General features: G+C 42.8%; 1 protein-coding gene across 15 annotated transcripts in view; it reads left to right on the top strand.

Moving 5' to 3' along the window:
• Positions 1-23,506, top strand: part of PLA2G5 (phospholipase A2 group V) — an 83,982-nt gene that overhangs the window by 31,585 nt on the left and 28,891 nt on the right. For 2 of the 15 annotated variants that reach the window (XM_017852142.1, XM_017852140.1), the window contains exons 2-3: positions 9,083-9,143; positions 21,108-21,253. The exons of 2 other annotated variants lie outside the window; for them this stretch is intronic. In XM_017852142.1, the coding sequence (XP_017707631.1) occupies positions 9,120-9,143; positions 21,108-21,253 (170 nt within the window). In that variant the 5' untranslated portion in view covers positions 9,083-9,119. Of the gene's footprint in view, positions 1-2,603; positions 2,667-4,091; positions 4,139-5,759; positions 5,870-9,082; positions 9,144-13,230; positions 13,347-19,911; positions 20,083-21,107; positions 21,254-23,506 lie in introns of those variants that run through there. 11 more of the 15 variants (XM_017852147.1, XM_017852152.1, XM_017852141.1 and 8 more) reach the window with 10 other exon arrangements.

Consider the following 23,506-nt stretch of genomic DNA (forward strand, 5'->3'; position numbering starts at 1 on the left):
TCAAGATTAACACTTTATAGATTGTTCATAAAATTTTGAAGAACAAATTTAATTGGCTTTGTGCTATTTTATTTGGGCTTATAGTTTGGAAAGTTAAGTCTCCTTTCTCAAAGAATGAAGGTTTTTGCCTTTTTTTGGGAAATAACTTGAGTTATCACTTTGGTCAAATGAATGACTTATTTTACAATGACCTCTGATATCAAGTGTTTTAAACCTTTGATATTTTATAAACTTTCCAAAATCAAATTATAAATTATGTATTTTTCTGACCTAATTAATCCTTTAAGATGTCAGTTTCCCTGAAGTCCAAAGATGACATAATTTGGCTTATTTGGTATAAAAATTATACAGGAAACATTGTCAAATATGAAATAGTGTTTGCTTTTCTTTGGGTTATATTTATGTAAATATGTTATTGGTATGTGTTCCAAAATCATGGAAAACTTCTATAATTCTGATTGACTTAGTGTACATTATCAGTAGTAATTATGTTAATTAGTTATGTTGTTAATTAATTATGGTAATTTAACATAATTATGTTAAATTATCGTGTGCCACAGAGGTAACAGATTTCCTTGTCAATTGTGTCTTTGACTATGGCTGCCCTAAACTTTTTGTCATCCACAGACAATTGTCTTGTTTTGGTCCTCTTTAGAAGGTGGTATTATAATCAGTTATGAAACTCTAACAGGTGCTCTTAAATACAAGTTTCTGATAACTTTGGAGATTGTGACATTAGAATAGAAGAAAAACTTTCATGACTCATGGAGACCTGAAATATTCATGAATATGAAGCAGAACAGGAATTAACTACATGGACTGAACTAATAGAAGACTGAAGTAATCTTTTTGACTTTGTGCTTAAAATGTTGCTGATCCTTTGTTTTTTCAGAGTCAAGGAAAATTTTCTTTTGAGCTATTAACAGCTTTTAACAGTTTAGTATATGCCTATGGAACAAAATTTAGAACATATTTGTTTATCTCCACCTGATTCCTCCAGAATTTGGAAACTATTTGTGAGTATTCATAACTTATGGCCCTACAATTTATTGCATAAGTGCAATAAGAATCTATTTTCATTTATAACAGGACACAATTGGAGAAACTGATTATTTTACCAAGGCTTTGACTGGAATGGCATGCTTTCCTTTAAGGAATCAAACTTGAGTTATGGAGTCAATACCTTGTCTGTACAGTCCCTGTATACGGTTCCTGACCTGTGCTGAGTAAAGAATGTCACTTTCTGACAGGTCCAGGAGCCCCAAGTTTATCTTGGAACCTCAAGAGGAGAGGAATTCACCCAACTCAGGTATTTGATGGTACAAATCTGTGTCTTGGCTTGGCTTTAACAAAGTTTTATCTGAGATTCCTTCTATGGAACAAAGTTCCATCAAAGCCAATTTAAAAGCCTATGTAAAAAATCATTATTCTTGCTGTACTGTGTACAAATCAGTCCAAGTATAATAAAGCAAATCAGTCCTACCACGATTTGTCTTTAGTAAAAATGAGAAACTGGAGATTGAAAAATTATGTTTCAAAAAATATCGTACACCTATTGTTAGCTTGGATCGAATTATAACTCTTCTTGGCTACAAGTCTTTCAAATAATGTTTTCCATTTTTTCTTTCTTTATTTCCCCATTTTTCCTAATTTGGAGTCACTGAAAGCTAAGCTGTGCTTTTGTAAAGCTCTGTGAACTGAAGCTAGACAACTCAAATTTCATAAGAAAATAACAGCAACATATTTACATACATAAGCAACTTTCATACTGCCTACTGATGTATGGACTTCAGAGTAATGTGGCCTATGTCTATTTTCCAGGATTGTTCTTTCATTTGTTGTTGTTTTTCTCCTTTCCTCTCCCTATGTTCTCTTCAGAGGACATGAGATTTCACAACCTGCTAAAAATGAACTTTCATAATAACTCTGGGCCTACTCATCTAGGAATCCATGAGTAATCAGACAAAACCTGAGACTAGAGACTCATTTTCTTCTGAAATTCTTTCTCCAAAATATTTTAAAAAAGAAAAGGGGGTAAATGTGAGAGGAAAACAGATCTTGTGGCCTTCAAATCACTAAGCTAAAGGGAAAAGTCAAGCTGGGAAATGCTCAGGGCAAACTTGCCTCCCATTCTGTTCAGTCACCCCTGCTCACTAAGATAAATGCATATCTGATTGCCTCCTTTGGAGTGGCTAAACCGAAACTCAAAAGTATGCAGCCATCTGTCTCTTAGCTACCTGTGACCTGGAAGTCCCCTCCCAGCTTTGAGTTGTCCCGCCTTTTCTTCGAGTTGTCCCACCCTTCTGGACCAAACCAGTGTTCATCTTACATATGTTGATCGATGTCTCATGTCTCCCTAAAATGTGTACAACCAAACTGTGCTCTAACCACCTTGGCCTCATGTCATCAGGACCTACTGAGGCTGTGTCATGGGTGTGTGTCCTCAATCTTGGCAAAATAAACTTTCTAAATTAACTGAGACCTGTCTCCGATATTCAGGGTTCACAATTCCAAACCTTCCCTTTTTCAATTTATAACTCTTTTATCTGACAGTAATTTTTTTATTTACAATATTTTTACCTATTTGTTCAATTGCAGTACAAATAAAGAAGTTTCAAAACTGATAACCCATACCTCTGTGAGAAAAAAATTTTACTAACTAGCAGGTAGTGTTTGTGTACATTTCTTTTTATCTTTAGCCTTATAGTATACCATCAAAGTACTATTTTCTGAAGTTATTTAGGTCAGTCTTTTAGTTTTTTTCCTGCCTCCCTGAAGTGTGATTATGAAATTTATTTTTCATATAGTTATATTTATTTGTGATTGTATTCTATTTTGGGTTTCATTCACCTCCTAGTTGATTTTAATTATGTATTACTTTGGGGGGGCACTATGTAAAACTTTCCCTTGTGAAAGATGAAAGTCATACTAAAAGGAATACTCAGAAGAGTGTTGCTTCTCACTTGTCTCTACTATTCTCTTTCCACTTTCTTCTTCTTTCCACCTAATTCCCTTCTCCTCCTGCAGATTTAGTTATCTTTTGTTAATGGCACCTCTGTGCGGTACCTCTGTTACCATTAATGCCGCAATGTTGACACATTATCAAACAAAGTTCACAGTTTACATTAGGGTTGACTCTTTGTGTTGTATATTCCATGGATTTTGTCAAATGTATATGGATGTGTTTCCACCTTTATAGTACCATACCGTACAAACTAATTTACACTATTAGTTATCTATTGCTGTGTAATAAGTTTTCAGAAACTTACAATGTAATACAAACCAAGCAGCTTAAAACCACATAGATTTGTTATCTCACAAGACTGCAAACAAGATGTTGTTTGGGCCATGTTCTTATGTAAAGATCATAACCCTCTGCTTGGTCCTCCCCCATACTCCTCCATGGCCTCAACTCCTAGAGGTCCTCTCCATAGACAGTTACAAGACAGCTACCTTCTTCAAGGCCACCAGGAGAATTTCTCAATTCAATCCACTAAGGCAGAGTCTTCTATAATGTAATATAATCAAGTGACTGACGACCCCACATCCTTTGCTATATTTCATTAGTTAGAAGCAATTCAGGGGTTCTTCCTATACTCAAGGAGGAAGGATTATTCAAAGGTGAACTCAGTGGAGGTCCCTCTAGGGTGTGTCTATCATAGTAGCTGCATTTGTTTTTGATTGGTTCTTCCTGAAATTCTTTTGCATAAATGTGTAGATACACATATATTTTCTTTTAGCCGCTTCTTTCTTATATGATGAATAGGAGACGATTGATCATTTTGTACTCTGCTATTTTCACCTAGGACTAGATGTGGGAAATCATTTCATACAAGCAGATAGAAATCTTTTTTCTTTTTTTTCAAAATATGTTTACTGTTTTCCTCCCAACTTGGAGAGGTCTTTTCTGGTGGCTGTCTCGGTGGGGTCTAAGCCCCTCTTTCATTTTTACAGTCCTCCATTGTTGGGATGTACTATAATTTTTCCAACCATTCTCCCAGGATAGACATTTAGGGTTTCTCTGCTGTTTTGCAATTACAAATACTGCTTTAGTCAGTGACCTGTACATATGTGTTTTCATAATATTGCAGTTGTATCTTCTGGACAGATTTCTAGACATGGGATTACTGGCTTAAAGGTAAGTGCATATGTAGTTTTGTTAAGTGATACCAAATTCACCTACAGAATGGTTGAACTAGCTCACATTCTCACTAGTAATGTACGAGACTGCCTTTTCCACTATGCCTTCCCCAACAAAATGTTTTATTAGACTTTCCATTTTGCAGGCATCCCTCTTTTAATGAAAAAATAATTTTTCCAAGTCATTGCTGAAATCCTGGTGAAAAATCACTGTTCCTCCAACAAATACTTATTGAGGACCTACTCAATAATCTAGGTACTATGTGGGAATGCAACTGTGAGCAAAACAAAAACAGTCTCTTCCTGATGGCATTTCAATCTGGCAACACAGAGAAATGTATGCCAGATGATGAAACCCCACACAGTCACAGAATGTTGTATGCTGGATTGTTCCATGATCCATTCAGTTAATCTGGGAACTGTGTCTCCCAGAATCCTCTTTCCTGTATTGTTCTAGATTAGAGTGGGCCAACAGGTAAATCTGCCCAAGACTTTTAGGGGTGGAAATAAATCAGTGACCTTTATTCTCTGCAAGTCCTTGTAGCCAGAATTCTGGATGGACTGGTGCTTAGGTCTCTGGGGTGGTTTCAATTGTTCCCATTCTCCTCTGCTTTGCGCCCAGCTTTTCTTACTGCCCACTGGTCTTGATGACCAACTACAGCTCTGGTCCACTACCTGATGTTAGGCTGCAGAACCATAGAGCTGGTAGCTGCACTGGGATAACCCCTTCTAGTAGACCTCTCCAGAAACTTCCATTTGCCATCTTAATCTGGCAGTTGGAGACAGTTTCTCAGATTTCCCTGCAGATCCAACTTGTCCATCTATTCAGTGCTTTGGGACTAGCAGTGACCCTTCTTTGGTTGTCTCACTCGCTCTTTTAGACGTTTGCTACCCTAGCTCCTCTTAAAGTTGCGGGAGGTCTACTTCCCATAATAAATCTCTCATTCTTTAATGCTCATAATGTTTCTGCTTCCCTCACTGAACCCTGACCGATACATGCAGCAAGTGTGGTGGAGAACCAAGTGCTACAACAACATGTTGAACAGAAGGTCTTCAACTAATCTGGGGATCAGATAAAGTTCTCTGGGAAGATGACATTTTATCTGAGGTCTGCAGGGAGTTTAGGAGTTATCTGGGTATTTGCTGCATCTGGGCTCACTCAACATTTATTCCAGCCGCCTGATATCTCTTCCTGAATTCCAGAGGCTAAAAGGCTAAACACTGCATTTCCTTTTCCCTCTTTCCCCTTCTTTTAAAAGATTTTATTTTTAGAACCGCTAGGTTCAAAGAAAAATTGAGCTGAAAGTACAAAGGGTTCCCACATACCCCTTCCGCCCAAAATACACATCCTCTTGCATCATCAGCATCCTGCCCCAGTGCAGTAGCTCCCAATGCCTTCCCTCTAAAGATCTACTCAGAGTGTGGCAGTCTTCCCAATATCCCACTCCCTCAGGGGCAGGTGTTCCTCCTGACTGCATCTAGTCAGCCATCTTGTCCCTCTATCCTAGGTTCAGTCTTTGGAACTCAATGAAAGTTCCTTTTTATTTCTAGTTTGCTGAGAGTTTTAAATCATGAATAAATGCTGGACTTTGTAAAATGTCTTTTCTGTATCTATTGCTACGATTGTGTTGTTTTTCTTCTTTAGGCTGTTGATGTGATAGAATACAATAATTGATTTTAAAATGTTGGATCAGCCTTGTATATGTGGAATAAATCCGACTTCGTTGTGGTATGTAATTCTTTTTATGTATTATTGGATTCAGTTTGCTAATGTTTTGTTGAGGATTTTTGCTTTTTTTTTTTTTTTTTTTTTTTTTTGAGACGGAGTCTCGCTCTGTCGCCTGGGCTGGAGTGCAGTGGCCGGTTCTCAGCTCACTGCAAGCTCCGCCTCCCGGGTTCACGCCATTCTCCTGCCTCAGCCTCCCAGGTAGCTGGGACTACAGGCGCCGCCACCTCGCCCGGCTAGTTTTTTGTAGTTTTAGTAGAGACGGGGTTTCACCGTGTTAGCCAGGATGGTCTCGATCTCCTGACCGTGATCCGCCCGTCTCGGCCTCCCAAAGTGCTGGGATTACAGGCTTGAGCCACCGCGCCTGGCCAACATTTATGTTTTTAAGATATAGTGGTGTGTAATTCTCCTTTCTTATAATGTCTTTGTCTAGTTTCGTGTTAGAATAATACTGGCCTCATAGAATGAGTTAGGGAGTATTCCTTCTGCTTCTACCTTCTGGAAGAGATTGTAGAAAATTAATATGATTTTTTCCTTAAATGTTGGTGAAATTTACCAGTGAAGCCATCTGGGCCTAATAGTTTCTATTTTAGAAGGTTATTAATTATTGATTCAATTTATTTAATAGATGCTGGCCTATTCAAATGATCTATTTCTTCTTATGTGAGTTTTGGCTAATTGTGTCTTTCAAAGAATTGGTCCATTTCATCTAGGTTATCAAATTTCTGAGCATGCAGTTGTTTATAATATTCCTTTTATTCCTTTAATGTCCATGGAATCAGTGGTGATGGCCCCTCATTCATTTATAATATTAGTTTTTTGTATATTCTGTCCTTTTTCTTAGTTGCCTGGCTAGAGATTTATTAATTTTGTTGATCTTTTCAAAGAATCAGCTTTTGGTGTCATTGCTTTTCTCTATTGATGTCCTGTTTTCAATTTCATTTATTTCTACCCTAATTTTTGTTATTTCTTTTCTTCTACTTACTTTGGACTTAATTTACTCTCCTTTTTTTGTTTCCTAAAGTAGAAGCTTAGATTATTGATTTTAGGTCCTTTTTTTGTTTTTTCTAATGTGTGTGTTCAATGTTATACATTTTCCTTTAAATACTGTTTTAAAGGGGTGGGGCGGCGGGGAGGGGAGACAGAGTCTCGCTCTGTCACCCAGGCTGGAGTGCAGTGGCACAATCTTGGCTCACTGCAACCTCCACCTCCTGGGTTCAAGCGATTTTCCTGCCTCAGCCTCCCGAGTAGCTGGGAACACACGTATGTGCCACCACACACAGCTAATTTTTGTATTTTTAGTAGAGATGGTGTTTCACTATGTTGGCCAGGCAGGTCTCAAACTCCTGACCTCATGTGATTCACCTGCCTTGACCTCTCAAAGTGTGGGAATTACAGACATAAGCCACCGCACCCGACTGCATCTTACAAATGTTGATGTTATATTTTCATTTTTCATTTAGTTCAAAATATTTTTAAATTCCTCTTGAGATTTCTTTTTTGACCCACGTGTTATTTAGAAGTATGTTGTTTAATCTCCAATTATTCTGAGATTTTCTAGCTATCTTATGTTATTGATTTCTAGTTTAATTTCGTTGTGGTCTAAAAGCATATATTGTATGATTTCTCTTCTTTTACACTTGTTAGGGTATGTTTAATGGACTGGAATATGGTCTATCTTGGTGAGTGTTCCATATGAGCTTGCAAAGAATGTGTATTCTACTGTCGTTTGGGAGAAGTATTCTATAAATGTCATTTAGATCCAGCTGTTAGATGGTGCTGTTCAATTCAACTATGTCCTTACTGACTTTCTGCCTGCTGGCTCTGTTCATTGCTGAGAGGGCTGTTATGTCTCCAACTATAATAGTGGCTTTGTCTATTTCTCCTGCGGTCCATTTTTGCTTCACATGTTTTGACACTCTGTTGTGAGTGGCATACACATTAAGGACTGTTACATCTTCTTGAAGAATCGACCCCTTCATCATTATGTAAATGCCCCTCTTTATTCCGGATAATTTTCCTTACTTTGAAATCTGCTTTGCAGAAATTAACAGAGCTATTCCAGCTTTCTTTTGATTAGTATTAGCATGGTATATCTTTCTCCTTCCTTTTACTTTTAATCTATGTATGTCTTTATATGTAAAGTGAACTTCTTGTAGACAACATGCAGCTAGGTTTCTGAATGAGAGTCAGGATTTGTAAATAAGACACAATCATATGAGCCTTGAATTCAGAACTGATTTAACGGCCGAGTGAGTCAAGGCTGGAGGAAGTGGTTTTGCCAGTACGGTGTGTAGGAGGGGTGTTAGATTCTGGAGCTGCAGCTCCAGCAGCAACTTCTCGGTTTGACAAGTTGGTTTCTTGATTGTATCAGGGCCAACAGCTTCCTCTGCAGCCCAGTCATGAGGTTGAAGATATTAGTAGCCAAGTGAGGAATGCCTTTACTAGGGTACGCAAAATTGGTTCAACTAAACTAAATGTTAAAGATGATCACATGGGCCAGGTGCAGTGACTCACGCCTGTAATCCCAACACTTTGGGAGGCCCAGGTGGGAGGATCACTTGAACTCGGGAGTTCAAGACCAGCCTGGCCAACATGGCGAAACCCCGTCTCTACTAAAAATACAAAAATTAGCTAGGCATGGTGGTATGCACCTGTAATCCCAGCTTGGGTGACAGAGCGAGACTCTGTTTAAACAACAACAACAACAACAACAAAGGTGATTACATGGCCAAGTGTGGTGGCTCATGCCTATAATCCTAGCACTTTGAGAGGCCAAGGCAGGAGGATCGCTTGAGCTCAGGAGTTCAACTCAAGCCTGGTCAACATAGCAAGACCTTTTCTCTACTAAAAAATATTAGCCGGGTGTGGGAGCACATGCCTGTAGTGACAGCTACATGGGAAGCTCAGGTGGGAGGATAGCTTGAGCCTAGGAAATCATGGCTGCAGTGAACCTTGATTGCCTCACTCCAGCCTGGGTGACAGAGTGAGGCCCTGTAAAAAAAAAAACAAGAAGAGAAAGACCATATGACCATATGGACATTTTGGGGTCTTCATGCTACTGGAAAATAGGCTCAAAGGAGGACCACTTAGTTGGAAGTGTAGTACAAATATGGGAAGAGGGTTATGCATATCAGTCAGATAAATGAAGGGATTACTAACTGTGGAGGATATCTATGAACTGGCTTGCTCAACACCTATTTCATCTCCTTCTAGTGTACCTTTCTACTCTGCAGAGGCTGGAAAGCCAAAAATGATGACTAAGACTTCCTTGCAGGTAAGCTTTCATCCATTTTAAGATTCTGCCTATCAGATATATTTGCTTGGTAATTGAAATCGGAATTGAGTGAGTGGGAAAAGAGGCAGGACGTAAAGCATGGATTTGCGGGTATAGGTTGTCATAGTGGAGGTGTGACTCTGGGGATAGAAGTGGTAACAACAGCTTCATGATTTGATGAGCAGCTCCTTGTTGTGGTAGAAGCAAGCCGTTCCCTTAACAGATCAGTTCTGGGACGTGACTCTGGGAGTCTTTTCTGGAAACTCAGTCTAGGGCCTGCTTTTCCGGCACACCCAAGGATTCCGGAGAATACTGTAACCACTAGGGCTGCACACAAGGAGGAAATGCGATGTTGGAGGAAGTGAGAAAAACCCAGCCCAATGGAGCACAAAGGGTGAAACATAGGTTGGAGGTCAGCAGGGGCCGGATTGCTATAGGCCACCAGCCTTCTTGGCTTAACCTATGGCACTATAAAGCCATGCTTTTGAAGGTGGAATACTGTTAATCAGCCCTTATCTTTATCTTCAATCAGTTCACTATTTACTTACTTACTTACCTTCTTTCTTTCTTTCTTTTTTGAGGTGGAGTCTCACTCTGTCACCCAGGCTGGAGTGCAGTGGTGCAATCTTGGCTCACTGCAACCTCTGCCTCCCGGATTCAAGCGATTTTCCTGCCTCAGCCTCCTAAGTAGCTGGGATTATAGGCAAGCACCACCATGCTCGGCTATTTTCTTGTATTTTTAGTAGAGACGGGGTTTCATCATGTTGGCCAGGCTGGTCTCAAACTCCTGATCTCAGGTGATCTGCCTACCTCGGCCTCTCAAAGTGCTGGGATTACAGGCATGAGCCACCATGCCCAGCCAGTTCAGTGTTTTCAACAGAAAGACATTACATTGCAGTGGTCAGTTTAGGCTAGATGTGAAGAGCACATCCTTTTAGCAGGTGGTTTTAAGACCCAAAGGAAACGAGTGGCTAGTGGTAGAATGACTTTTAGGAGGAGGCCAACAACCCATTTAGGAGCTACATAGAGCAAGTCTTTCTTTTCTTTTCTTTTTTTTTTTTTGAGATGGAGTTTCAGTCTTGTTGCCCAGGCTGGCATGCAATGGCGCACCTCTGCCTCCTGGGCTCAAGTGATTCTTCTGCCTCAGCTCCCCGAGTAACTGGGATTACAGGCATGCGCCACCATGTCCAGCAAATTTTGTATTTTTAGTAGAGACGAGATTTCTCCATGTTAGTCAGGCTGGTCTCGAACTCCTGACCTCAGGTGATCCACCCACCTCGGCCTCCCAAAGTGCTTGGATTACAGGTGTAAGCCACCGCACCCAGCCTAGAGCAAGTCTTTCGTTGCAGCAGGAAACTGAACTGGATGGCCCTTCATGGACCAGGCAGCCTGGTGATTCCGGACCTCCTCCCCAGATTGGCCTCATCTCTCCATTGTGCTCACCTCTCTGTGGGATTTGACCCAGGGATACAAATGAATCCATCTCTTCATCTTTTCCAGAGAGCATACTTCATGCTGTTTTCTACTTTAAGAATTGTTGCTCCAGAATAGCCATCTCACATCCACCTCACCCTGGCCTGACTGCCCCACTCATATGATAAATCTCTCAGCACATACCAGGCGTGGTGGCTCACACCTGTAATCCCAGCACTTTGGGAGGCTGAGGCAGGAGGATCACTTGAGCTCAGGAGTTCAAGATCAGCTTGGGCAACACAGGGAGACCCCATCTGTAGAAAAAATTTTAAAATAAGCTGGACATGATGGCACACATCTGTAGTCCCAGCTACTCAGGAGGCTGAGGTCGGAGGATTGCTTGAGCCTAGGAGGTTGAGACTGCAGTGAGCTGTGATTGCACCACTGCACTCCAGCCTGGGCAACAGAGTAAGACCCTGTCTCCAAANGTGGTGGCTCACACCTGTAATCCCAGCACTTTGGGAGGCTGAGGCAGGAGGATCACTTGAGCTCAGGAGTTCAAGATCAGCTTGGGCAACACAGGGAGACCCCATCTGTAGAAAAAATTTTAAAAATAAGCTGGACATGATGGCACACATCTGTAGTCCCAGCTACTCAGGAGGCTGAGGTCGGAGGATTGCTTGAGCCTAGGAGGTTGAGACTGCAGTGAGCTGTGATTGCACCACTGCACTCCAGCCTGGGCAACAGAGTAAGACCATGTCTCCAAAAAAAAAAAAAAAAAAAAAAAAAAACTCTAAGCACGATTATGAAAGCAAATTTCTCCGTTGTGGTTGAATTAAACAGGGCCTACAAGAATCCCTCTTTCCATATATCTTACTCCAAAGGCCTTCCCTGTGGGTAACCCACCTCCTATCCTTCCTTCAGCAATAATCCAGTCCTCTGCCTTTTTATAAAGTATTGTACATCTTTGCATATTCTTATTTGTGTATCTGATCTGTCCCCCAAGCAAGGGGCTTCTCAAAGCCTGGGTATCTCTAAGGATAGAGGCTAACACAGTTCGGATGTTTGTCCCCACCTAGATCTCATGTAGAAATGTAATTTCTAGTATTGGAGGTGGAGCCTGGTGGGAGGTGTTTGGATCAAGGAGGCAGATCTCTCATGAATGGCTTGGGCCATCCCTTTGGTGATAGGTGAGCTCTCACTCTGAGATCTCTTGCTTGTTCCTGTTTTCGCCATGTGACGTGCCTGCTCTCTCTCCACTTTCTGCCATGACTGTAAGCTTCCTGAAGCCTCCCTAGAAGCCGAGCATATGCTGGCACCATGCTTTCTGTAAAGCCTGCAGAACCATGAGGCCGTTAAACCTCTTTTCTTTATAAACTACCCAGTCTCAGGTATTTCCTTATAGCAGTGCAGGAACAGCCTAATACAGAGGCTGTCTCTTCCTTCAGACTGAGAATCCCTGGAGAATATGAAATGGTCTTTCCCATCAGACAGGAAACTCCCTGCACCTCATACTCCTCTGTCTCTCTCCGTCACACGCCAGAAAGATGCAAGAAACTTGTCCTTCAGTTTACAACAAATGGGGAGTTCCCAGACACAGAAGATGAGCAGGGACAGCCTCTGAGAGGAAAACTCTGGTGGCTTTAGGGGGATCAAAGCAAGTCCCTACTCCTCTCCTATCCTGTGCTGAAAACTCAGAGCAGACTGGGCATGGTGGCTCATGCCTATAATCCTAGTACTTTGGGAGGCCAAAGTGGGAGGATGAATTGAGCTCAGGAGTTTGAGACCAGCCTGGGCAACACAGTGAAACTTCATCTGTATTAAAACAAACAAAACAAAACAAAAAAAACAAATTCAGAGGGGACAGGGGAGGTGGCACACTGCTGTCCTTCCTGTTCCCCTACCATGTAGCACAGGGCCTGTGGAATGAAAGGGGCTCTGTCAATGTGTGCTGGGTGATGGACTGGATGAATAAATGGTACATCTGTGTGCCTAGGGGCCCCATTCCAGACACCAGGTAGTAAGGCAGGCAGATGAGTTCTAGGCCTGGCCTTTGAGAGACTCTGAGTTGATGGACAAGTTGCTTGTCTGGCCCCAGTCAACTCGTCACTGGACAGATCTCTGAGAGATCTGTGGCCTAAAGTTTCCAGAGCCCAAGCCTTACTACTGAGAAGATCCATGGACGTGGGGAAGCACCTACTCATGCTCCCTCAGAGAGTCTGTGTTTGGTTTACATTGAAGCCAGGCATAGTGCCATGTGCCTGTAGTTCTAGCTACTCTGGAGGCTGAGGTGGGAGGATGGGAACCCGGGAGTTCAAGGCTGCAGTGAGCTATGATCACACCACTGTACTCCAGCCTGGGCAACAGAGTGAGACCACCTCCCTAAAAAAATAAAAATGAAGATGAAAATGAAGAAAACTAAAAGAATTTGATTTTCTCACAACACATAAGTGCCCTGGTTAGTGCTGGCCGCCCATTCCATCATTTTTTCAGTCGACTTTCTGAGACTATCAAACGGCAGTAAAGTCTCCTTTGGCTCTGGGATGGAGCCAGGATCTTCTTTAGTCAAATGTCTCTGAGGCCAGCTGGGGTCAGTGGAAACTGTGGCGAGAGGGATGGGGAAGAGCGGGTTCTATCTTGGCTCACATCCTGGAGTGATTTCTGTCCTGCCCAGGAGAGGCTGCCCTGGAACTGGACACTTCCTTGGCTTTAAGATGTGAAGTCAGGCAGCTGGAAGGACAGACACCTCATCTGACCGCTGTTCTATGGACCAAAGGCAGGATGAGCATGGTGGGTGCAAAGGCTGCAGTTGGAAGCTTGAAACCCTTGCCTGGAAAATGAAGAGCCAGGCTCTGATTTGGAATGAATATGCTTAAAATAAAAATAATTATGCAGAGTTGGAGGAGCTTTTAACACAGATGGAGCTCAATCATCCCAATGTATTGATGGAGAAACAGGCTCAGCAAGTTCATGGCAGAAATGGGGCTCTAATCCTCTGTAAGGCTTCGCCCGGAGCCATAGCTATCAGGGAACATGAAATCTGTCCAGTGCAACCACCTTCTCTCATCATGTCTGCCACCTGCTTAAGACTCTCCTTCAAGTAAGCAGCGTGTTCTTACTGACCACAAAGTAGCCACTGTTGGGGCGACTCTGGCAGTGACCTTGATAGCCTCTAGAATGCAAAATGCACTTGACTTATGCAAATACAAACACTACTTGGTGGCCCTTTGACTGCCAGGGAGCATTATGGACCCTTGGTTGAGTTTCACTTGGACATATGAACTTCTGATCTCAACTGACTCATTTAGTTGGAGCAGGGAATCCCAATGCCTTTAGAAATAGAAAATGAATATGACTCAGGATGAAACATCAGTGGAAACAGACCTTTCAAAATTGATTTTAAAAAAATAACTACTGGTTAGCATAGTCATAAAATTAGATAGTTCTTCCTCCTTATTTAGAAAACAGAATACAGACCGGGTGTGGTGGCTCACGCCTATAATCCCAGCACTTTGGGAGGCTGAGGCGGGCAGATGATTTGAGGTCAGAAGTTTGAGACCAGCCTAACCAACATGGTGAAACCCCATCTCTACTAAAAATACAAAAAATTAGCTGGGCATGGTGGTGCATAGCTGTAGTCCCAGCTACATGGGAGGCTGAGGTGGGTGGATCGCTTGAACCTGGGAGGCAGAGGTTGCAGCGAACTGAGATCGTACTTTAGCCTGGTGACAGAGCAAAACTCCATGTCAAAAAAGGAAAAAAAAAAAAAAGGAAAAAAAAGAAAACTGAATACAAGGTCAGGCGTGGTAACTCACACCTATAATCCCGGCACTTTGGGAGGCCAAGGTGGGAGGATTGCTTGAGGCCAGGAGTTCAAGGCCAGCCTGGCCAACATAGTAAGACCCTGTCTCTACAATAAAATAAAAAGAAAGAAAACAGAGTACAAAGGGTGGAGTCTGGGTCTCCAATCTTATTCGTCTGTTTGCAGGTCCTGCTATTCCAAGTGTGGTCGTACCTGCCCCATCGGAATCACCAGGGAGCTTGTTAAAAATGTAAAATCTCAGGCTTTCCCCAGACCCGGTAGATCACAATCTACATCTTAGCAAAATCCCCCAGTTGACTTGTAGACACAGGAAAATTTGAGATGTACTGCCCGAGAGCACCAAAACATGTCAAACAAAAAATGGACCTGAAACAAGGAAGAAAGTAAAGTATTTACCATGCTTGCAATGTAATGAGAATGCATGCAATAACTTCAGGACATTTACGGCAATAGGATTTCTTTTTAAATTAATAGATGGTTCTTTTTAGAACAGCTTTAGATTTACAGAAGAATTGTATAGAGTTCCCATATACCGCCCCCTTATCCCAACACATGCATAGATTTTCCTCCTATTAGCATCATGAATTAGTGTGGCGCACTTATTAAAATCAATGACTCAATATTGATATATTATTATTAAAGCCCCTAGTGTACATTAAGGTTCACCTTTGTGATGTACAGTTCTATGGGTTTTGACAAATACATAATGTCATGTATCCACCATCACTATATCCTACAGAACAGTTTCACTGCCCTGAAAATTCTCTGTGCTCTGCCTGTTTATCCCTCTGTCCTCCCAACCCCCTGGCAACCACTGATCTTTCTATTGTCTCCGTAGTTTTGCTTATTCCAGAATGTCATGTAGCTGGAGTTACACTGTATATATCCTTTTCAGATTGAATTCATTTATGCCTTTATGTTCCTCCATATCTTTTTGTGATTTGATATCTTATTTCTTTTTGATAGCTTATTTCTTACACTATTGCTAAATAGCATCCCATTGTATGGCCGTATCACAGTTTGTTTATACATTCACCTATTGAGAAACATTTTGGTTGCCTGCAGTTTGGGGAAATGATGAATAAGGCTGCTGTAAACATTTGTGTGCAGGTGTTTGAGTGAACATAAGTTTTCAGCTCTATTGGGTAAATAACTTACAATTGCTGGATCGAATGGTAACACTATATTTAGCTTTGAAAGAAACTGTCAAATTGGAGCAGGGTGTGGTGGCATGCACCTGTAGTCCCAGCTACTCAGGAGGCTGAGGCAGGAGGGATTTCTTGGGTCTAGGAGTTTGAGACTGGAGTATGCTATAATCACACTTGTGAATAGCCACTGCACACACGCACAAAATAAACTGTCAAACTGTCTTCCAAAGTGGCTGTGCCATTTTGAATTTCCACTGGCATTGAATGAGAGTCCCTGTTCCACATCCTTGGCAGCATTTTGTGGTGTTAACGTTTTGGATCTTAGTCATCCTCATAGGTAGGTCATGGTTATTTTGATTTGCAATTTCTAATGATACATGATGTTGAGTGCTTTTTCATATGCTTACCTGTCCTCTGTGTGTCTTCTTTGGTGAGGTGTCTGTTCAGATCTTTCACTCATTTTTTAATTGAATTATTCATTTTCTTATTTTTGAGTTTTAGGAGTTCACTGTATATTTTGGATACAAGTCCTTTATCATATACGTGTTTTGGAAGCATTTCTCTTAGTCTGTGACTTTTGTATTGTTCACAAAGCAGAAGTTTCATATTTTAATAAAGCCCAACTTAACATTTACTTTCCCAGCTCCACATTTAGTGGTATCATGTTGGTAACTTGGAATAGGCCATACTGGGGGCATTTACACTGAAGAAATTGGCAGACTCTACAAACCAGGGATTTCCCTCTTCCTTACAAGAGGTGATTGTTAAACCATTTTATAGCACATGACTGCCTCCTACGAACTTTCTATTGAATCATTCCTGTTGGTCTATTACTCTAGTTATAAGTTTTTTTATGTACCAGAGAAGCTTTTTGTTTTGTATACATGTGTAAGATATTGGCATTTTATTTTATTTTATTTTGATTTAATTGCTCTTGGCAAGGCATGGTAGCTCATGCCTATAATTCCAGCACTTTGGGAGGCAGAGACAGGAGGACTGCTTGAGGCCAGGAGTTCCAGAGCAGACAGAGTAACATAGCAAGACCTCAACTCTAAAAAAAAAAAAAAATTTAGTCAGCTGTGGTGGCACGTGCCTGTAGTCCCAGCTACTTGGGAGGCTTGGGTGCAAGGATCTTTTAAGCCCAGTAGTTCGAGACAGTAGTGAGCCATTATCACACCACTGCATTCCAGCCTGAGTGACGGAGTGAGACCTTGTCTTTTTTTTGTTTTCTTTTTTTTTTTTTTTTTTTTTTTTTTTTTGAGACAGGGTCACACTCTTTCACCCAGGCTGGAGTGCAGTAGCGTGTTCATGGCTCACTGCAGCCTCTACCAGTGAGGCTCAAGTGATCCTCCCACCTTAGCCTCCCAAGTAGCTGGGACTACACGTGCACACCACCATGCCCAAGTAATTTTTGAATTTTGGGTAGAAATGGAGTCTCCCTGTGTTGCCCAGGCTAATCTCAAAATCCTGGTCTCAAGTGATCCCACCTCAGTCTCCCAAAGTACTGAAATGAAGTATTGAGATTACAGATGTGAGCCATCCCATCCAGCAAGACCCTATCTCTTGGAAAAATAGAATAATCAAAACATGTCTAAAGAAGAGAGAAGAGGGATTTTCCTTAGTATATATGAAGACTTAAAAAAAATTATAGTAATTAGGCCAGGTATGGTGGCTCACACCTGTAATTCCAGCACTTTGGGAGGCCGAGGTGGGCAGATTGCCTAAGCTCAGGAGTTCGAGACCAGTCTGGGCAACATGGTGAAACCCCATCTTTACAAAAATACAAAAAAGTAGCTGGGTATTGTGGTGTACACTTGTAGTCCCAGCTACTTGGGAGGCTGATACAGGACAATTCCTTGAACCTGGGAAGTGGAGGTTGCAGTGAGCTGAGATTGCACCATTGCACTCCAGCCTGGGCGACAGAGCGAGACTCTGTTTCAAAAACAAAAACAAAAAAAACAGGTGTGGTGGCTCACGCCTGTAATCTCAGCACTTTGGGAGGCCGAGATGGGTGGATTGCTGAGGTAAGGAGTTCGTGACCAGCCTGGCCAACATGATGAAACCTCATCTTTTCTAAAAATGCAAAAATTAGCAGGGCATGGTGGCAGGCACCTGTAATCCCAGCTACTCCAGAGGCTAAGGCAGGAGAATCGCTTGAAACCGGGAGGTGGAGGTTGCAGTGAACCAAGATCGTGCCATTACACTCCAGCCTAGGCGACAAGAGTGAGACTCCATCTCAAAAAAAAAAAAATAATAATAACAAATAAATACATAAAAATAAAATAAAGTCAGAGGGGAAAAATTGGTCTGTTCAAGAAAAGGTGTTGGAATCATTGACTTTCCTTATGGGTAAATAAAACTAAATTTCAGCCTCATACTACACATGAAAATAAACGCCAAATGGATTAAAGGATTAAAGCCCTAAGTGTAAAACCCCCAAATTTAGAACCAATAGAAGAAAGATATTCAGAAAAATATTGTTAACCTCACAATCAGAGAGTCATGCAGGACTTTGCAAACAAGGTACTAAACATCACAGATTGATAACTTGTGTGACATGAAAGTTAAAAGTGGTTTTTTTTTTTTTTTTTTTTTTGAGATGGAGTCTCACTCTGTTGCCCAAGCTGGAGTGCAATGGCACGATCTCTGCTCACCATAACCTCCGCTTCCTGGGTTCAAGCAATTCTCCTGCCTCAGCCTCCGGAGTAGCTGGGATTACAGGCATGTGCCACCACATTCGGCTGATTTTATATTTTCAGTAGAGATGGGGTTTCTCCATGTTGGTCGGGCTGGTCTCGAACTCCCAATCTCAGCTGATCTGCCTACCTCAGCCTTCCAAAGCGCTGGGATTACAGGAGTGAGCCACCAAGCCCAGCCAAAAGTTTTTATGTTATAAAAATGCCATAAATAAAAGACAACTGGCATGCTTACAGCATATATTTGCAACATATATAGCAAACACTTGTCTTGTTCTCCAATGTCCTGCCTCCTGGAAGCTGCTGATACAGAAGCCTGAGGGAACTCACTCGCCCTACCTCCTTCTCCAACAGAGCAGAGCCAGGAAGGACCCGGATGGAAATTAGTACAAAGAGGCCCAGAATTGGCACAGATACCAACAGACCATTCGTTGAAGAAGAAATCCAAGTGGCCATAAGGTGTATGTAAAAATGCTCAGTTGCACCAACAGCCAGGGGAAGCAAGTGAAAACAATGATACACAATTTTATACTCCTCAGATAGAGAAGAACCGACAGATGTGATATTATCGAGTGCTGGCTATGGTGCCACTAGGAGTGTAAACTGGCACATCCATTGAAGAGAGTATTTGGGGAATGACTAGTAGAGCTGAAAATGTGCACGCCCCTCATCTGGCCTATGTAGTATTCTTACAAAAAACGTTTAACCTGATAATCATGAGGAAGCAATAGGCAAATCCAAATTGGTGAGTATTCTGCAAGACAAATGGTCTGGATTCAAGAGCCTCAATGTCATTTTAAAAAACAGACCAGATTAAGTCTGGGCCTGGTGGCTCACCCCTGTAATCCCAGCACTTTGGAAGGCTGAGGCAGATGGATCACTTGAACTCAGGAGTTTGAGACCAGACTGGGCAACATGGTGAAACCCCGTTTCTACAAAAAATTCAAAAAATTAGCCATGTGCCTGTGGTCCCAGCTACTGGGAGGATCGCTTAAGCCCAGGAAGCTGAGGCTGCAGTGAGCTGAGATTGCACCACTGCACTCCTGCCTGGGTGACAGAGTGAGACCTCAGCTCAAATAAATAAATAAATAAATAAATAAATAAATAAACAAACCAGATTAAAGAACTTTCTAGATTAAAGGACTCCAAAGAGCCACAATAATTAGATGCAATGTCTGATTTTTGTTTGGATTCTGGATCGGAAAAAAGTCAACATATTGGATATAAAAACCATTATTGGGACAATAGGGGAAATTTGCATATTAGATAGATTTACTGTATACTAGAAACAGTATTGTGTTCGTGTTCTTGTCCCCGCCAAGACTGATGAGCTCCCAGGGACTCAGATAGTCAAGATACTTAGCAGGTTGTCAGAGCCTTAAGAAGGTTCTGAGCCCAGGACCGAGGTAGGGGTTACTTCTGGCTGAGGGGATTAGCAGAGGCTTGTGAAGTGGCTAAAGCCGTGACCTGGATATTTCAAGACTCAAATCCACCTTCATTGGAATTCTCTGGGTAACTGCCCAGCCCCTTTGGCAGGACAGCCAGTCACAGGCCCTGATTATGCAGGACTTCCTGCCTCTGCAAAGGCAGTGGGGGGCTGAGTAGGGTTCTACCCGGCTGGGTCCAGGCAGAAGTTTTTCCTCCCCTCCTCCGAGTTTGTCCTCATCATCGGTCACTCCCACTCACAGCTTTAAGATTCTGGAGCCCAAGAATTGATTCTTCCTGGATCCATGGTCTGTGGATCCCAATGTTCCGACTGGAGACGGGGAGCCAGCAAGACCTGGGGCTCCAGGGTCTGCCCAAGGAGGTTGCTCATGGGGGCAGACCTCTAGAGCGGGATTTGAGGCCAGGCCAAAGAGGTTAGTTACTGATGGGGGCTGCATAAATTGGGGTTGTGGAGGGACGCCAGCTGGGAGGGAGAGACTGGAGAAGGGGGTGTGTGGAGAGCCCAAGAGGAGGCCCAGGGGGAGGTGGGCAGGCACAGCCTCTGTTGAAGGAGTTTCTCTAGGGCTGCTGGGTCTTTCACCTGTCATTGTCAGGCCTGGAGAGCTGGCTCTTAAGGAAGCCAGGCCACACCTCAAGGGAAGATGGAGGTTACCGGAAGGTCATACCTAAAATTACGGGCAAAAGCAGGGAGAGCTATGAATAGGCTGAGTTAGGGCTTGTGTTTACGTTAATCAGGCCTTGCTTGGATTTCTTTTTAACCTAAACCACAGGCAAATATTCCCCTTTAGGGAGAGAACTCGCCAACATCTATTTAACATCCCTTAACTGTTGAGAGAATCCACTGTGTGCCAGACACTTCGGTACACACAGAAAGAAACCGAGATGGGTGAGATGCCCTTATAGGGAGATCGTCCTCCTCCCTCCCTCAGTCTCTCTGTCTCTCTCTCGCTCCCCTCTCTGAAGGCGGTTTAGCTTTGGGCTAAGTATACGTGGCCTTGGGAGTCAAACGGATCAGGACAACTCCGAGCTTTGTCATTGACCAGCTCAGTACAGGTTCGAGCCATTTCTTTTTTTCAAGCCTCAGTGTCCTAATCCACAAAGCGCATATGGTAGTAATATCTACCTCATAGGGCCACCTTAGGGATAAAATGAGAGAAGCCCCATAAAGAACTTAGTGTGGTATCTGGGCTCAATAAGGCATCAGCTATTTTTATTAGCCATTCAACAAACATTTTTTTCCTAGGACACAATCTGTGCCATTTCCTAGGACACAGAGAGTGCCAGATGCTGCCAGGGAGAGATAAATGAGACACTCTCAAGGATTCACAGTCTAGTTTGTTCATTCGTTGATTGATTTCATCAATAAATATGTATCATGCCCTACGCTGAGCACTGAAGATGTCAAAGTATTAATAAAAGACACTACCCCTGTCCACAGGTGGCTCACAGCCTGGTGGGAGAGACATTGCAACACAATATGATTGGTGCTGTGAAGAGAGAGAGCACATGGTACTGGGAGAGCTCAGAACGGGGGTTGATCCAGTTCAGGTCAGAGCGATGGATTCACAAGACATTTTGGCAAAGGTAGACCCAGCTTCCATGTTTCCCAGCTCACAGGTGCACTCCTACACTGGGGCCTTTGTATTTGCTCTTCCCTCTGCCTGGAGCTTTCTTCCCCTAGGATGTCCCCATGACTTGCTTCTTCACCTCCTTCATGGCTTTACTCAAGTGTCACCTCCCCAGCAAGACCTTTCTCGGTCACTCTGTTTAAAGTGGCCACTCCAGGCCAGTGCGATGGCTCATGCCTGTAATCCCAGTACTTTGGGAGGCCAAGGTGGGTGGATCACTTGAGGCCAGGAGTTCGAGACCAACCTGGCCAACATGGTGAAACCCTCTCTCTACTAAAAATGCAAAACTTAGCTGGGCATGATGGTGCACGGCTGTAGTCCCACCTACTCAGGAGGCTGAGGCAGGAGAATTGCTTGAACCTGGGAGGCAGAGGTTGCAGTGAGCTGAGATCGTGCCACTGCACTCCAGCCTGGGCGACAGAGCAAGACTGTCTAAATAAATAAATAAACAAAGTAACCACTCCTACCATCAACAGTCCTCGTCCCCATCCCCAAACACACACACTCAGCACTCTACCCTGTTCCCTGCTTTATTTTTCTCCATTGCATCGATCACCACCTAACAAGCTGTACATTTTACTTATTTGCTTGTCTATTTCTGTCTTCTCCCTCCAGAATGCAAGCTCTGCCATGAGGGCAGGGTTCTCAGCTGTGTTGCTCTTTGCTGTATCCCCAGGGTCTAGAACAGCACCTGGCACATAATAGGCGCTTGCTAAATAGTTATCGAATGATAAGTATGTTAAGTTTACAAAGATGAGTAGGAGTTGAGTAAGAGAAGAAAGGGAGGGAATAACAGATGAAAAGGGAAGAGGGGGAGGGAGAAAGAGAGAGACAGAGAAAGAGAAAGAGAGAGATTGAAATTAGTGGGTTTAAGGAACTAAAAGCCTTCACATCTGGCTTCTTCCCAGGAATGCTTTAGGGTTGGTATAAGGCAAGGCTGGAGTAGGTGCGGGGCCATGTTCTGTGAAGGGAGACAGGTGCCTCTGACTTGGGTGGATGTGCTATGTGCTGTTACAGAGGTTAGGAAGATTGACCCAGGAGAAAAGGAGGAAGCCATGAACTCTGCTATGGAGGTATCAGGGAAGGTGTCTCAAAAGAGGAGGCACCTCCTCTTAGGTCCAGGGAAAGAGTTTCAATGTTATTCTAGACGTGACGGACGTTCTGAAGGCCTGTTCCCATGTCCCCTGTCCTAACAGACAGAAACTAGGTTAGAAACTCTTCGGTGCTTGCACTGGTGGATTTCACTTTGCATTTGGTCCTCGTACTGCCTAATGGGACCTCTGCCCACAAAATTGCTCAAGAAACATTTGCTGGGTTGGATTGGGATTGAGACAGGTGGAGTGGCCTTGAATTGCAGATGATTCAAGCTCGTGAGCCTGGAACCTTGGGCACCATCTGTGATCTTGCCAGGCAGAGTAACAGCTTTTCCTAGGGTTTCTCCCTCAGAAAAAGAAGGGACATTACCATGTGGAAAAACAAGTAGGCTTTAACCAGTTAGAAAAAGAGAGTGGAGAGAATTTTAGGTGGAGGGAAAATAACAGAAACGAAGACAGAAAGGAAGGTTAGTTCATGGTAGATGTCTTAAGAGTGAATAGTTTAATGGATTACATTTTTCAAAGATAAAACATGTATTTGCTATGAAGTTGGTGTGTGGATTGCCTTCTTAGCCACAGTTATGGTGAAAGTTGAAATTGAGCCTGTTATTAACCAACAGCTGTAACATATGTATAAGCTGCATGTGCATCCTAGGCTGACACCCAGATGGAACTAGCTGTGTGTATCTTTACAGGAAGCTGCCAATTTATGGCCTGGCTGAAACCCACATGGGGCTGCTTCTACTTCCAGATTTAATTGGTTCATCCATCCCATCATTCTTTTATTCCACAAATAATTATCAGCTACCAGATACGCATTAGGGGTCGGGTGTGGTGGCTCACGCCTGTAATCCCAGCATTTTGGGAGGCTGAGGCGGGCGGATCACTTGAGGTCGGGAGTTCGAGACTAGCCTGGCCAACATGGTGAACCTATCTCTATGAAAAATACAAATATTAGCCCAGCGTGGTAATCCCAGCTACTCAGGAGGCTGAGGCAGCAGAATCACTTGAACCAGGGAGGCGGAGGTTGCAGTGAGCCAAGATCACACCACTGCACTCCCTGGGCGACACAGGGAGATTCCATCTAAAATATATATATATATATATATATATAT

This window comes from Rhinopithecus bieti, unplaced genomic scaffold, assembly GCF_001698545.2.
Source record: "Rhinopithecus bieti isolate Rb0 unplaced genomic scaffold, ASM169854v2 scaffold_33652, whole genome shotgun sequence".
Lineage (NCBI taxonomy): Eukaryota > Metazoa > Chordata > Mammalia > Primates > Cercopithecidae > Rhinopithecus > Rhinopithecus bieti.